Below are 16,359 nucleotides of genomic sequence, written 5' to 3'. Positions count from 1 at the left end.
AGCTAAAAAAGCTCGTGCTGCCAAAGACTTTCCTGGAACGCCTTGTAGGCAGAGGCCTGGAAACACCAGAGATTTCTGTGTGACCGGGTCACAAGACATTTTAGATAAATAAAACTGAACTGATTGTACAAAAGCTATTTTTGCAAAATGAAATCTGTTTCAGAAAACTGGGGCTTGAGTTGCTGCTTGTTTCTTGGCAGCAGAGCACTAACGCCTGTGATGTGCTGCCACTCATTTCTGGCAAGCACTAAGTATGTGGTTTATAATCTGCGTTCATACATAATCAGTTTCAAGTTGTTTCTATAGATGCTGAATGTAAAATATTTGGATCAAACAGATTGTATTATCTTACATAACTCGTTCTCTTCCATATATTCAATGCCACATTTCTCTCCCCCTGCCCTGATTGTATTGGTTGATCCTGTGATTGGGAGCTTATTACAGCTACGGATTGTACTTTGGAACAGAGCTTCTAAACATAGAGAAAGCCCATCAGTGGAACAAATGACTAGTGGGTGGCATTCAGGCAGAGTGGCATATGCATTCTTTCTCATTTTGTTTGCCCTAAGGAAAGCTTTCACGCATCCTGCAATGTATTTTCCCTCCGTCTCCTCACCCCTGCTGGTTTCCTCTTTGTCACCTATATTTGTTATAGTGTTCTATATATTCTGGCCCGAATTTTGTCCCTACTTAGTTTTCACTTGTCCTTTCGTAGCACAACTTCCCACAGGCTTTGCTGGAACTTTGCCTGCATAAGAATTATGAACGTCCAGATTTGTTTGTTTCAGTAAAGTCTCTCCGCCTTTTTTTCCCCCCCCTCGTACTCGTTTCACTGGAAATAATTCCTTTCGTGCTACCTACCAGCTTCTTCAGTCTTACCATCATGGTTAAGCGAGCATCTCACAGTCAGAGATGGATTTATTTAAAGGCCCATGAGAAGTCATGACACAACCTTATCCTCCTGTTAAATATAAGTGAGCTGTGACCTGTGTAAGTATGATGTCTTGTCAAAGGTCACGCAGAAAGGTAGCGACAGCCAAAAATTTCAAAAACTATCCTTAATCCTAGTCCCTTTCCGTGGATACAAGAGGTGTCTGGCAAATGCTGCATTTGCCTATTGATACTTATTTTTTAAGGGAGAAGATTTTCGTTATTGCAATTCTGTCCTACCCCATTGAATTCCTGCATATTGACCTGGAAGATTTCTCTAGAAATAGAACTGCTGTTTTAGGGGATTTCTTTTTTAATTGCAGTGCGATCAGAAGTGAAGTTGGTTTAACTGAGCAAAGTAGACTTAATATAACAACTTCCAACGGGCTACTTAATGCTGAGGCTTTGCCACTTCTTTGCAATATCTGCTCCGTCTGAAACATTTTACTTGATTCTAGCTCTTTGACTCACTGAGGCATATTGTGTTATTTAGGTCTAAAATATCTGTTACCACAGTGCCGCTTCCGTTGTGAATGCAAAATCTGCCTCCACATGGTACCTCAGCTAAGTGCTATATTTTACAGATTGTAATTTCAGATCTCCTTCATGACAAATACGGATTGTTCCATCAATAAACTAACCCCTTTCCCCACTTCAAATCACGCTAACAATCTTCTAACCTTTTTTTTTTTCCCAGAGAGAAAATCAAGAAAGGTCTTAAGGATTTGGAGGAAGTAAAACCAGCAGGTGACACATATATACATGAAGGATTAAAACAGGTAGGTTTTACTCATCTTCTTGCAATCAAAATAACCTCTGTTCTCACCCTTTGGATAACAACAGCAACAACCTGTAACGTAAATGGACTGACTGTATGCCTCAGTCTGTTACACTCGAATCTTTTTGGTTTCCTAAGTGGTCTCAAGATTGTCCAGATACCATGCAAATCCCATGCAGAAGATTAGCCATCGTAGAAAATTGCCATATGGAATTTCTTTGACTTGATCCTCATGAATTTAACAGCTAGCACAGCATACCAATTACATGGTAAATAGTCACACACAGCTTTGTAGGGCTGCGAGTCTAACAGTGCCTTCTAGAACATGTGCTTATGGAGAGTTTACTGCACAGATGAGCATTTTCAAGACAAATGGTCTTAATTTCGGACTATCTTGATTGTGGAGTTCCCAACTGCTTATATTTTCTTGAGACGTACAGTTAAAGTATACTTTGCGATTTTGCTGAAAGAATCAGGCCCTGAAGGTGAGGGCTAAGGCGAGGATCTAAGCTTTCACTGTTACGGATAGAAACTCCGTTTCTTCCTTAATGCCTATGGAGCCAAGTTTGTAATTGTGATCTGCGGGCTGAAAAGCTAGGCAAATGGAAGTTTGTTGCTGTTTAAAAAGAATACTTACTTTTAAGCCATTCTTTTTATATCTTGGAATGTACTGACTGGTGTTTGAAATATGGGGGGTAAACCTTATGGTGGATCTAAAGAGAAGTGAGCTTCAAAACTCAGAGAGTGTCTGTCCTGAAAGAATCAAGTGTTTCCAAGGGTTGATCAGTTAGTGACCCCAGCACTTCGGAGATGGGCTCGCTGGTGACTGGGAAACACTGATGAACGATTTCCTTGTTAGCAGTGAGTTAAAGGGAGGCAGAGGATTGTCACGGGAGATGGGTTTGAAGATGAGGCCGAGTGTTGCTTCAGATGCTATGTTCACTTAGAAGATGCATCTTGCTTAGAAGTTCAGGTGCAATTTTAAGCTGGATAAATATTTTTTGTTTTCAGGCCAACGTGCAAATTGCGAAGCAAGGAGCCTCAAGGTTTTCTAGTATCATAATTGCATTGACAGATGGCAAGCTAGATGGTCAGATTCCCTTGTATGCCGAGAAAGAGGTGAGCGCTGGGTAAAAATGCATGTTATATTTTGAAGAGTTTGGGTGTTGCCTGCTGAATGAAAAAATGCTTATTCCTCTGTTGTATTCTGGGGCAGGCAAAGAAATCCAGAGAGCTGGGAGCTAGAGTTTACTGTGTTGGCGTCCTTGATTTTGTACAAGAACAGGTAAGAACGTTACTATTCTACGTTACTAGGCAGTACCTCGTCAAACGGTTTTATACAGTTAATATTAAGTAATGTAGAAATTAATTTTACTTACATTAGGCAGTATAATGTCTTCTCTGGCTCAGGAAACAGACACTCAGATGTGTACATAGACATAAATAGAATGTGTGGGTGTCACTTTCATCGCCGAGAAGACCTGTTGGAAATACCCTTGCTAACTGGAAGCTGCCAGCAGGAAAGGATGCAGGCAAAACCCCTTTCATTAAGATGGCAACCAGATTAGGCTACAGGTCACGTGAACAGAGTAGCTATAGACAAGATTCAAGCAGCGTGTATAACAGCCTTGGGATAAGAAAAAGAAAGAAGGATCCGTGTCCTTCATTGACTGAAAGCTCTTCCAGAGTTGCTGTGTCCTAATGAAGGCTGTAGCTACTCTTGGACCATTAAAGCGACTTAAATGGAGAAGTATACAAAAGACGCTTTCCTACAGAAGGTGCATAGAAAGGCTTTTCAATGGAAGGCAGAGCAAACAGGGAAGGTAATTCTGGAAAGGGTTACGAAATCACTGCCAAGATACAGTACCTAAAAGGTTTCTTTAGTGTGGTGGTTTGACATGATGGCTGGCCGCTATACCATTTTGTTAGCTGCAGTAGGTTGTAGTAAGTCCTCCCATTTAGAAAAGTCATAGTTAGCTGTGAGGGAACTCAAAATTTTCCTTCTCTTTGCAGAGTTGATGTGAGTTGGTTTTAGACATCCGTTTACATTTTAAGGGTGAAAAGCAGTGTGGTGAATTTAGTTTGCCAAATGATTCACTTGTTTGCATGCGTTTTCTCTCCAAAGCTTGAAAAAATTGCTGACACGAAAGAGCAAGTCTTCCCTGTCACTGGAGGATTCCAAGCACTTAAGGGGATAATCAATTCTGTGAGTATCAGGCAATAAGCTGAACATTTCCTCAAGATGACAGCATACTCTCCAGTCCCACTTACTTTTCCAGGCAGAATTGGTTCCTAAATCAGTAATTGCAATATATTTAGTTTTCTCCTCCTTATCTTAGAGATGCAGTTCTGTACATTAACACTGTGTGCCACTCCTGCAATTATGCTCAGAACTTGTGGGGAGTTTGAGGACTCCATACGAGTGCAGCGAGTTTGAGGGGGATGCATTGAGGAATGGCTGCTATAGGTTGAGTCTGAAGAAAATCGAGGCTGTTGCTCCAGGAGAGTTGAGAACAACTGGTTAAAATCATTAGGAATGAGTGCAGTTTAGGAATTGCCCAAATCTTTGTATACAGAGAAGCATTCTAAATACATACTTTAGCCTTGACTTTAAGCACTTGTTTTCCTGGTAAGCGATAAGACTTTCAGTTCCTTTTTTTCAGCATGCCATGAGAAACTCCCATCAGCGAGATAAGGCCATTCAACCGATTACTCTGACTTGTAAGAAGGGATTAAAGCAAGAGGAACATTTTGGTTGCGATCAGTGGCTTGACAGTATTTTAGCCGTGTGTCAGGAAGACACCTTTGGTTGCGGGGACCTAACTTATTTGCCTTATCTTAAACTAAAAGCTGTGTGTTTTATGCAAGGTTAACGGTGTTGCTGCTGCATGTAGGCAACACAATGGAAAAAAGCTTACTGTCAACAGTCAAATCAAAAACAATAATGAAATGCTTTTTCTGAGAGAGATCCCACTGTAATTCATTTCCTTTTTTTTTTTTTTTTAAATAAAGAAAGGATACTACTCATATACAGGATATTATGCAGTCATGAATTGATCACTTCCCTTGAATAGTGTGTTTTTTGTGGAAGTTAATGTCATAATGAAACAACTTATTTTCCTTCTTGTTGCTTAAAATAAATGTAATTTCAGAATCTGCCTTGCACATTCTAAAGAGATACAGTCAACCTTTTCATGCAGTGACATTTATTTTCCTGAAAAGATAGTACACCCCACGTGGTACTGCTTTTTTAACATCTCATTCTATGCTGTTTTAAAGACTTGCAAGAATCAGTTATTCTGCTAGTGTGAAGTGATGCAACATTGAAGCCACTAGTGATAGACTTATTTATAAGAGCTGAATGTTTAACCTCCGTTGATTATGTTAAGTTTCCAAGGATACTGCATTTCAAAATGTATATGTCAAGATAGAACCAGATAAAGGACTAAAGATATTTGCGTTTGGAGTTTCCCCTCCAACAAGGGTTACTGACCTGCAGATTGGACCCTTTCAAGGAGTCAGGTTTCTCTACTCTTGTTGCTCTTTGAGGAAGCAGCAGGAGTACGATCGCTTGAGATTTCTGAAGAGCTCAGCTTGAGGAGCCTGTAATTCAAACATGCGGAAGATTGGCGTAACCTGTAGGTTGTCCCATTATCCCTCATTCTCAGCCAAGGTATTTTTGGGCAGTCTCTGGCTAGTAGCAGTGCCCGTCTGCCTCTTTTATACCTCCCAGGAGCTTTCAAGCACCTTTGCTTTTTTGTGGACAGAGCGAGGAAAGCTTTTCTGATGAGATTTGGCAGATGGTGTTTGCACAAGCCTCAATCCAGCATCTTCTGGCACTTGTGAAAACCCGAGTGTAAAAATCCCAGATTTGTGCATATCATAGCTGTAGAGCAAGAAGAGACGCGCATAATGGCAGTGCCTTGTTTTAAGATAACAGCTTAGCACTGACAGGGATTGTACAGAAAAAACAAACTTCAAGTACACTGTTCTACAGCTTAAATGCGTTGTCTGCTCCTTTAAACTGTGCCTGAACTCCTGAATTGTTTGAGGTTTTATTTAACAGACTGCAGCTGGAATAGACATTTCAACACTTGGCTTACTGCATATTTCTGTCCATAAAAAGACTCTTATGTTGTGGCTGTCAGGGCAGCGGAAAATGTTTTTGCTGATAAATAAAGGAGCATGAGAAGGCCCTTCTGATAGGAAGCATATCAACTGACTTCAGCCTGACCTGCATCAGTCTCAGTAGTTGGGATAAAGGATCAAACAAAAACAGTTAGCGCTAGCGATTTGATAACTCCCGAGAGCTTTTAGAGGCTTGAATATTGTTTACGGCTTTCTGAAAAGCACTCAATGTAACCAGAGTTTCATTTAGCTGTCAAGGCATCTGAAATTTTCCTTTTCTCTTCTCTAGTAAGCACATTAAATGTATTTGTTGGAAGTAGTGGGAGAATGATACCCTGCCAGCATCCCTGTTTTACCATAGAGCGTGGATGGAAGTATCCATAGATAGGTGTTTTTGTGGTGGTTTTTTTTTTTTTTGTGTGTATGTGGTTTTTTTTTTTATGCACGTGTGGTGGCTGCATTAACATGATTTTTTGGTATGCTGTAGTTAAAACTCAATTTTCTTTGAAGGGGTTTTGACTGATTGTGACGATTCATTCTCATTGCATTATAAAATTGATAAGCAGATGTAATTGAACATGAAATAGTCACAGTTTTCCTTTTTATTCACAATTATAAATCCATTTCAGTTTGCAAGTTAGCTAGAAAATACAGTCTCAAAGAGACACTCTGTCATAAAAGGGAAAGCTGATTTCAAAACAGATGAAAATGAAATACCCACGTCACAAACATGCAGAAGTATTGCTCAAAGTGTGGTGTCAAAGGTGCAGTTGTGAAACCCTCCATGAACATTGTTGAACGCTTCTTGTTTAGAAAAAATATACTGTTTACAGAAATGGCAGCGACCCAGCAATTAAAACCCTCAAGCAAAACTACAACACAAAACTGTTCAGTAGGAATGATCGGAGGAGCTGCTCGAAGCCTCTACTGCATTTGTCTCTACCGGACTCAGCTGTGAGATTTTTTGGCTGCTATGTTGTTATAGCAAATTCCAGGAGAAGCTGAGTTAGTTGATGGAAAAAACAGTGATGAGCTTTATCATAGAGTATCTGTTAGTACCTGCTTCCGCAGTTGTTTGAAGTCTAAGCAATTATTCCAATTTATTTTCTTTGGACAGATACACAAAATATGTTTAATCGTGGCCAGGGATTAACACTCAAGACAGTTAAGCTTGGCATTTAGAGAAAACGTAGCTCAGATGTTGAAAAGCTTGCATTGTATTTTGACCTCCTTCTTAGTTCAGATAAAATCCCGGTGAAGCGAGTAAGGACTTATGCACCACCATGCTGTTTTGTGTTTCTGTCGAATAGTATCAACTAACGGGTCAAAACTCTGTGCAGGCTTCTGTGAAGAGGCAACTGTTTTGTGAAGTTTCCAGCTCTTCTGGCATTGCTAATATCTAACTTCACAAAGTAGTAACTAAACAGCATTGTCAGGGTAAATAAATCTAAGCAAAAGTCTAGAGCTTAGAAGAAAAATGCTGAAGGCAAGTTATTATGCCATCAGGAGCAGTTTACTGATGAAGTTTGGCTGATAATTACATGGAGCATGGCCTCATGAGCAAGCCATAGCAGTGTGAACTGTAAGGGTTTGGGAGTACACAATTTATATTGCTATGTGACAGTTTAGTACTATGTAAGAAAATGAAACCCATTCTTCTTTCCCTTCCTTTCATATACATGATTTATGTTAAATTCTTTTTTTTTTTTTTTTTTAAACCCATTTGATAAAGAACCATTTGGGAATTTGTCATTTACATTGTTAGATCTGAGTCCGTCTGTCATAAGCAAAATAGCACCTTCCTACCTGTCTTTGGAGGAACGTTGATGAGGCTGTGCATCTCTTGATACAAGGGTAGTGAGCTGTAAGCAAGCAGTCTGTAAGCAAGCTAGCTCAAGAGTGCCTCACTTGGATCTAACCAGATACGGTCCTGAAACAGAGCTTTGACCAGGAGAAACTGTGAAGAATTTGTGCTTGTTAAATAGCTCAGTCAGACTCACAGTTTCCCTAAGGGATCAGTTTCTGCAAGGTGACTAGAGACTGTGGGGCTGACAGCCTCGAGAGAGTTGGATAATGTCTCAGGCATCAGGTAATCTCTTCTCTGTAATGCAAAAAACCAGTATTGGATTCCCTGTCAAGGAGGGGAGCAGAATTATGTTTGTATTCATAGAAGCAGGAAATGTTGCCTCATTTTAACTGATCACTCATGAAACAACGAATGGAGGAGTAATGAGGAGAAGCAATTAAGTTAAGGAGCTGGGAGCCAAGGTGCTGCTACCGTTTGAATCAAACACATAGAGTCTTTAGACATAATATCTTTCATAAAGCTGAAGCGTCTGTAATGTTCCCATAACACTCCACTGTAAATCAGTATGATGTTTTATTTCCAATTTTTCCTGCAATTTTTCCTGTTTTGCCTGTTTTTGTGGCACGTTTCTGTGCATGTGGTTTGCAAAGCTTAGCAAATCTGAATCGCTTTTATGTGCCACATTCTGAAAAACAAAACCAGTGAAAGATCCCTGCTTCCCCTTTCGCTTAAGCAAACACAAGTCCTACTGATTTGTGAGTCTAAGTTGTCTGGTTGTCTCTGCAGGCAGAATTGGACAAGGCTCGTGCCTTTAAAAGTTACATTAATGGAAGTCACTTTAGTAACATTACTAGAGTGTGTGACAGGTCTAAGTAGACTTAAACACATTTTTATACTAAAGTGAGTTGGCAGCACTTAATACAGGAAGTTAAAATATTTTTTGTACTTAAGAAACCCCACAAAAACTTGTCAGATAAGACTACAGGAACTGATACATGCAGAACTTAAGAGGAAGTAGTGAGTTTACAAAAAGCTCAGTCTAGAATTGTTTTATCTTCGTTACAAAATTTCTTAAGAATTCTGCCTGAGAAGGATTAGAAAGAGAATTGTTAAGCTCTCTTTTTGCTTGTTCATTTTGCAGGTACTCAGTTTTGAATCGTTCATTTTATGTGGGAAAACCACCCCTAAACATACTCGACAAAAAAATTTATCAGGACATGTAAGCTGAGCAGTTGCATCACCAAATTGAAGCTAAATTGCCTCCAGGTTGGCCAGCCCCTCGGGAAAAACCCTAACCCTTAGCATGAAGTTGTAAGTTTGTCCGAGGAACGTTGCAAATTCATAGATAATATTGCAACAAAATAAGAGACTCGTTAAGCCTTGAACGTCAGTGTAGGTACGGAGAGACAGGACACAGTAGGGCAAGCTACTAATCGCCTGTGGGCAGCCCCCCTGCAGCTGTACCTTGACTACTGCCTTCAGCTCTACGGATCTCGCTGCAGGAATGGTATTAACAAAACTGGAAGAAGGTTAGCTAACAGTATAACTGTGAGGGGAAAGGGACGGTACAACAGGAAGGAATGATTCTTGGAAGAATAGAGTAATACATACATCGGTAGTTCTTTTCTCAGATCGAGCTTTTTTTTTGTGAAAATGCCTGCACTGAAATGACTAGCACCGCTTGCTATGTGGTACCTTACCCCACACGATGAGATTTCTCAGTACCTACTCAAGTATCCACCTCTCGGTGAAAGGGTAACCTGGGGGAGAGGAGACCTCAGTATTTGTAGGATGTAAACTCCAAGGCTGAAGTGGAGTTACTTAGAACTATCAAATGAGTGTACCTAGGAACAGTAAAACTGAACAAAGGATAAATGCATCCACTGTCCTTTAAAAAAAAACAAAACATTCACAACATACCCAGTGGCAGACTCTAGCTAAAGCGGTATAAGCAGGTAGTGCTATAAAAATCTTACTGCCTAATTGTAAAAATTCTTTCCAGTAAAACTCTTGTTGATGATATAGGGAAGTCTGCTCTGGTTGTAAAGAACAGTTGGCAAAATCCCTCTAGCATTCAGATTCATTTGAGCAACAGTGAAGGATATCTATTGAATATCCAGGGAGTTTCCGTGTCAGTTAGATGGTTCCTGTATCAACCACTGTGCGTGACAATGCATTCCTACCTTTAAGTTACATGGATCGGTGACAGCCAGATCATAGGGGTCCAGAGGGAACCACTGCATAAAATCTACGTGGCAGTGGCACACTCAACAGCTCTCAACACCTGACGAGTCACTTCTCATCTTGAATGTGGTGACAGTCATCGTCACTACAGTTGTACCCCAATGCCTCAGCAGAGAGAGGGGCCGCACAGGCTGTCAACAAGACTCGGTGAAAAGCAGACCTGTACCTGTATGCCTTACAGTCTAACAAAAAAGTCAGCAGAGAGATGGCACAGGGAGAGAGGTAAGCGACCCATGTTGGACAGCAAGTTGGTGCCAGCGGGGTGAAAAGAACAAAGTCTAGCGAGCGGTAGTCAGTTATGTTGAGGTAGGCAAGAGCTGTTTCATGTGAAGAACAACTGTGGCCTTTAGGTTTGTAAAACTTACTGCAATGACTTTAGAAAAATGTGCTCCAGCCTCTCTCCGTCAACCTGATGCTTTCTGCACTAGATAGGCTATCAGCAGCACTTCCTTGGTCTGACCTGACTTTTGCACTGGGGTGACAGTGAATTATTAAACTCATACGAGTCAATTAACATCTCCCGCTGTTACCTGCTGTAAGGCAACAAGACGGGTCGGCAGAGTTCATATTCATGGAGAATGGGAAACTTAACTGCAACAGTTAGTGCTCCAAGGTTAGACATTCTGGTAAATGTGCAGTATCTCTAATGTGAATGTTCACTGAGCCTCTTTTGTCTAAACTGCTTGTGTCTCAGTGGCCAAGTTGCAAGCAACTTGGTTATTGAGTAGTAATCAGGGACTACATTATTTTGAAGCGGTCGATACTTCTGTGCTGAGCCAGCTCAGCTCACTAGAGCTGAAATTCCTCCCTAGTCTACCTCGCTTAGAGTATGCTGAGTCTGCTCCCTGCTTTTTCCTTAAATGATGTCCCTCAGCTGCAGATGAGGGGAGGAGGGTCACCCAACTGACTGCATGCTGTTAAGATTTTTCAAGAGCAAAATCAGCTTAAACAGTTCATTATCAATTATACATCAACTTAATTGGATCATTTCCTGTAGGAAGAAAATATGCTCAGTTTATGCACTGGGAGTCCAGGAAGCAAACTATTAAACATTTAAGGAGGTGGGGGGAGGAGAAATGCAACAAGTTATCATTAAAAGAATTAGTCTGATTAAATCAGTCATCTGCTTTAATCCCCTTGGATGGTCTAATATTCAAGCTGCGCTGGGTGCAAGGTTTAGAACTAACGTTGCGCTATGTTTTCCATGTGATTGAGACCGAGTAGATAGTTTTGGGAATTACTGCATGTAGTTGTTAAAAGGAATCAATGGCCTGGAATAGAATGCTTTCTGCTCAACCCTTCACTGCCGTGCAGCCCTTAATTTGACATTCTCTGACATATTACAAACCATATAATGTTCTCCTGGAGAACAGAGAGCTTGATAAGCCAGCAACATAACTGACATGGTTCCAGTTTGTGTGAGCATGCATGTGCCTTGTGATTTGGATTTGACTTGTCAGCTATCCCTGCGTGGCTATCAGTTCTGTTACGTAAGGGATGCTGTAAAACTTGCTTAAAATGAAGCACTCGCCAGTCCAAATGAAATCTAGTGTGTCTTAGTGATAAGTTGCTTTGAGTCAGATTTTCCTTGCTAATTAAAAAAAAAAAAAATAGCCCAGACAACTTTTTTCCTGTTATGGAAAGTAACAGTTTGTCTCGATTCTTACTTATATTACTTGATAAGTAATGGGTTTAGGGTTGTTTTTAGTAATTTCGGGGTAAAGGTTCTGATGCTGTTGAAATACCCATCTTTTATGACCCACAGTTTTGTCATCTACATTTGGTTTACTCAGTGACTGCAAATGAGGTACTGCTTCGACATTGTATAATTAGAATATTCTCACTAACCTGACACCGCACCAGGCTTCTCTCTGATGGTTATTTTATGCAAGACCATATGTCTCAGGGATTTTTTTCATTTAGATGGGGGACACGATAGCAGCCTTCCCCCCCACCCCCTTTACTCTTGCTTTTTGTCTAAGGCATTGCTGAGCAGTGTCAGAAAGTAGGGTGAAATTGGCAGTGAGTTGTAGTTAAGAGCACAGATGTTTGGCCGCAGGTAGAGGTAGATCCCATTACGTATTAACTGCTGTAGTTCCTTTGCCATGACTTTGCTGGAGAGAAGCATCAAAATGGTGTTTCCTGTGAAAGCATGTCTTTCATTCGAAGTCATCTTGAATTGATTGTCTTCCTTCTAAGTGTGAGGTGGTCGTGTTGCCTCATTGCTTTCTGCACAGATTAGCAGTAGTGCTTCTAACTTAAAGATCCTCAGTATGACTAAGGATAGTCAAGTGTAATCAATGAAATCAAGGGCTCTGCTTATATTCATTTTCTCTTGTAACCTACTCCAGGTCTTTATCTTTAAAGCCTAAGTCTACCACAGTATAAGGGGGCACAACTCCTATTCAGGTAAAAAGAGCCACAACTCATGAATGAGAGAAACCTGTAATGATACTGGCATACATACAGCCTAAGTTTTTCACCACCCTCATTTCACACATGTTCACTTTTACATGCTGTTCAGTGAATTCAGCATGGAAAATACCGATCTATGGACAGTCAGAATTTCATTCTCTAGAACAAAAATAGCAAATGAATCCATTACACCAATTAAACACCTCCTGCTTTACCTCCATTTCCTTTTTACTGCCTCAGCAATAGCAGGGGAAAAAAAGTTCTAAGTTACAGGAAAAAAAAGAAAAGAAAAGGAATAAAGCTGCCAGTAGTACTTCTAAATGACTCAGAGAAAAATAAAAGCACATGGAAACATGGGCAAGCCCAGTCCTAATTCAGCCAATCAGCACAAATGAAGCAAAATAATTTCAGGAACTAAATTGAGCACCTGCGTGAACTCAGTTTTGATAGGTTCTGCTTGACACACTCCGGCCAGACAGGCTGCTAGGCCAACCTAGCTCGAAATGACTAAACCAAACAATAGTACAACACTGTTTTCACTACACATTCTTCTTAGGAGCTCTACGGCTCCAAGCTAGGATGACGCTCAAGAAGGTATTAACTTACCAGAGAAGGGACTAATTGTTCCACAGGCTCCCACAGCTTCACACGGCTCCGACCCAGAGTTTCTAGACCCCACTTACACATACGGCTACACATGTGCACTCAGGCAGCTCTGTTCCCGCCTACCACTTAAATAGCTGCTCCCCAAGCCCCAGCTGTACAGGTGTGGCATTCCCTCATCAGCACTTAGTGGGAGCCAAAAAGTGTAGGCAATCCCTAATCAGGAAACAGCCCACAGAACTTGAGTATTACAGCTGACAATCAAAAGAGGCTTTGCCTATGTGCACAGATCCAACTGAGACTAGTAGTGCTAAAGGAAGTTTTAAATGCACTTACGTGACCAGGGCCTTCTCAGACACCGTTTTGTGAGTTAGCTGTAGTGTGTGCCATCTTCCCTTCCTGTCCCCCTTCTTTCAGTGCATTTTATCAAATTAAGTAACAGTTACAAGGTTATAGGTGGCTAACTTGAGCACGTTTACCTCTATGTCTTGATCGAGGGCGGAACTAGAGGAAATGCAGCTCCTTGTGATGCAGGTTTCATGGTTAACCCAGAGAGGCGCTTGGCACAGGATGTGAGGAAAAGCACATCCTTTTTGCGTGTCACACTGAGAACATAGCTTCTCCAGTTTTAATTATGTTTGCAGTTTACCATAGTTCCTAGATCTGCTTTCCTCATGGTTAGTTATATTTTGCTCGCTAGGTGTTGAGCTTATAGCATCCCTACAGAACATGGAAGGGAGGACAGAAAAGGAGGTGGAAATCGCCACAGAAAAGCCACTGTCTTGAGTTTGCCATTAGACTAGCATTTGAGGTTTTTTTTAGTGCTGTTTTGCCATCTTTCTGACATGCAGCACACATTTTGCAGTGAGCGTACACATGGCTGGCTGGCGGCGTATCAATAAGCAGTGCTCCAGGCGCAAGCTCGGAGTGCAATGAGCAGGAGCTAATACTGCTGTAAATATATTTTTGCACACGGACCGTGGAAGTGATTATATTGCACTGTCAGCATGTTTTAAACATGTCTTGCCATACGTGAGTATAGCAAAGAAGATTACTTTTTAAAGGTGTACATTTTTTTCCTCTTTAAAACTTGGTTCTGGAAATAGCAAGTTAGATGCATTTGTTTTATTACAGTACATACACTTTTGTTCGCGGAACTATATTGCCTTCCCCTGTAAAGAGTCAAGCCAGCCTGACTGGGGATTGTCTTCCAATGGGCAATGCCGTGAACAAAGAGGTGCATGTTTGAAATTGAACCGTAGGGAGTAAAGGCCACCAGTGACTCTGGAAATCCTTAGTTGTTCAAAATTATTAACGTGCCAAGTCTGATCAAAATGCGTCAAAGAGCTCTCTTCCTCCAGCAGTTCACCATTACACTAATCTTTTTACCGGGAAGCAAGCACCTTACACGTCCATATATATAATTTTCTAGTTTCAGAACAGTAGACTTAAAAATTGTTATAGTGGTTCAATAAAGAATCCAGCTGTGCTGATGACCTGCCACAAATCCTGAACTCAGTGTACAGTTCCAGGGAGGAACAGATGCCATGCGAGTTATGATTTACGGTGCTGACTGCTGCCAAAAACTTTTGAACTGCATATTGGGGCTAAGCAAAATCGAATGGTGCTGTGAAATAAATTGACACTTAGCGTATTTTGTTAATTGTCAATGTACAGTTGGGTTGCTCATGGCTCGTTACTACTGCATTGTTCTCACAATTTCTTGGAACATGAAATTCATTAAGGCGTTGGAAGGGAAAGTTGCTTTAGCCTGCATGTAACACTGTACTGCATGGTACAGGTCTGTTACACAGTATGTTCTGAGTGTATGGTTGTCAAAATACTTAAAAAACTGCAGGAGCCGTACTGCTTTACTGTTTAAATTCCGAGAACTTTTAAGAAACAGTAGCAAGGGTGAAAATTGAGTCGTAGCAGAGCCGGGCCCAGCCTGTGAGAAGTTAAAGAAGTACTGGAAGATGCAAAAGGCACGGTTTCTATGGGTAGAAATGTTTGCATAAAGCAGGGGCAAGATCTGCCACAAGGCAAAACTGCTAAACAGAGGTTGAGTTTGCAAAGACGATAAGCAGTAGCGAGCTTTATGTCACCTTGTTATTTGGCTGCCTTTTTGCAATTTATTGCAGGGACATCTGCCTTTTCTATGCTGTTGTAATTATTTGCGTAGGTATATTGTTTCTGCAGCTTAAATCTAACAAAACACAATTCTGTTTTTGAATTCAGACACCTACAGGTCAGAAACTGACAATGTTTCTGTAAAACATCTCTAATTGAATTAGATGTGTTATTAATGACAAAAATGCTAAACCATTTATTTAGGAAGTGGGCTGTGAAGTTTAAGCGAGCCTTCGGGAACCTTCTAGTGGGAAGTGCATAGAAATTCATACCACTGATAAGGATTGATATGGATTGTAAGTACTGATTAACAATCAGGTTGTTCAGAAAAAAATTCGCTAGGTGAAAAGTGATCCCAAACCGAAAAGCTGATAAAGTGGATGGACTTGCTGCAACTGTTTTAAGAAAAATTTGTATGTATCCTTATTTGTGCCTGAGGAAGATTAAACTTACATTGAACGCAAAACTGTGGCTTGTACGCCTCTGAAATCGCTTCAGAGATGGAGATGGGTGACAATCGGACAATATAGGACTTAGAGAGAAAACCTGAATGCCAGTTAGCTGGTTCAGGAGCTAAACCAGTTCTGGTTCTGATTGCCGCATGCTTTGCTGTTGTTAGTGAGCCGATAGAAAGCGTTTGACAGTAAGAGTTGAGTACGTAGAGACTCCTCTAAAGGACAGAGGATCTCATTTCACTGTATTGAACAGACTGTTCATATGCTGAAAGTTACACATGCAGAGAAGGAATGCGATAGCTGGGTCACAGACAGAATTGGGCAGTGCAGCAGCTGATTTATGAGTGACCCTTTCAAGAAAGGAAAGCTTACTTGGCCAAATAGAATCCCAGCGTATGTCAGTGAGTTTACATCAAGGGTGCCTTTGCTTTTGAGCGCCCATGGGATATCTCGGATGCCTTTATTCTGATAACTTCTACTCTCCAAAGTGTTCTGAAATGATTAACTTGCATTACCGAGAAATGCTATGGAAACTGTACAGTATCCATTCATTTAATAGCCATAAGATGTGATTTCACTAAAAGCCTCAAAGGCTCCTCTGCCTTCAGCCAACCCTCAGAAGCTGTGCCGGGTGGCCTTTTCAGCGCTGAGCATAAGCTGCATTCATGCCGCTTGTTATTGAAGTAGCTGTTGTAATAACTGTTCGTAGAAAACAGCATAACAACATTTTTTTCATCTTAGATGCTCGGCTGCTGCAATATGGCAGTGATGTAACAAATTCTGTATACGAAGGAGCTACAGCATAGGGTTTCCTCAGCAGTCTGTTGTTTTGTTGTTGTTGAACAAGAGAATGTTTGGGGCCTGAATTC

General features: G+C 40.9%; 1 protein-coding gene across 2 annotated transcripts in view; it reads left to right on the top strand.

Annotated features, from left to right (window-relative positions):
- The window catches only part of ANTXR2 (anthrax toxin receptor 2), a 121,309-nt gene that overhangs the window by 8,595 nt on the left and 96,355 nt on the right, over window positions 1-16,359 (top strand). For both annotated transcript variants that reach the window (XM_009324891.1, XM_009324890.1), the window contains exons 3-6: window positions 1,628-1,709; window positions 2,720-2,827; window positions 2,925-2,993; window positions 3,834-3,914. In XM_009324891.1, the coding sequence (XP_009323166.1) occupies window positions 1,628-1,709; window positions 2,720-2,827; window positions 2,925-2,993; window positions 3,834-3,914 (340 nt within the window). The remainder of the gene's footprint in view (window positions 1-1,627; window positions 1,710-2,719; window positions 2,828-2,924; window positions 2,994-3,833; window positions 3,915-16,359) is intronic.

This window comes from Pygoscelis adeliae, unplaced genomic scaffold (genome assembly GCF_000699105.1).
Source record: "Pygoscelis adeliae isolate BGI_AS28 unplaced genomic scaffold, ASM69910v1 Scaffold316, whole genome shotgun sequence".
NCBI lineage: Eukaryota > Metazoa > Chordata > Aves > Sphenisciformes > Spheniscidae > Pygoscelis > Pygoscelis adeliae.
This window is presented reverse-complemented; position numbering and strand designations above follow the sequence as displayed.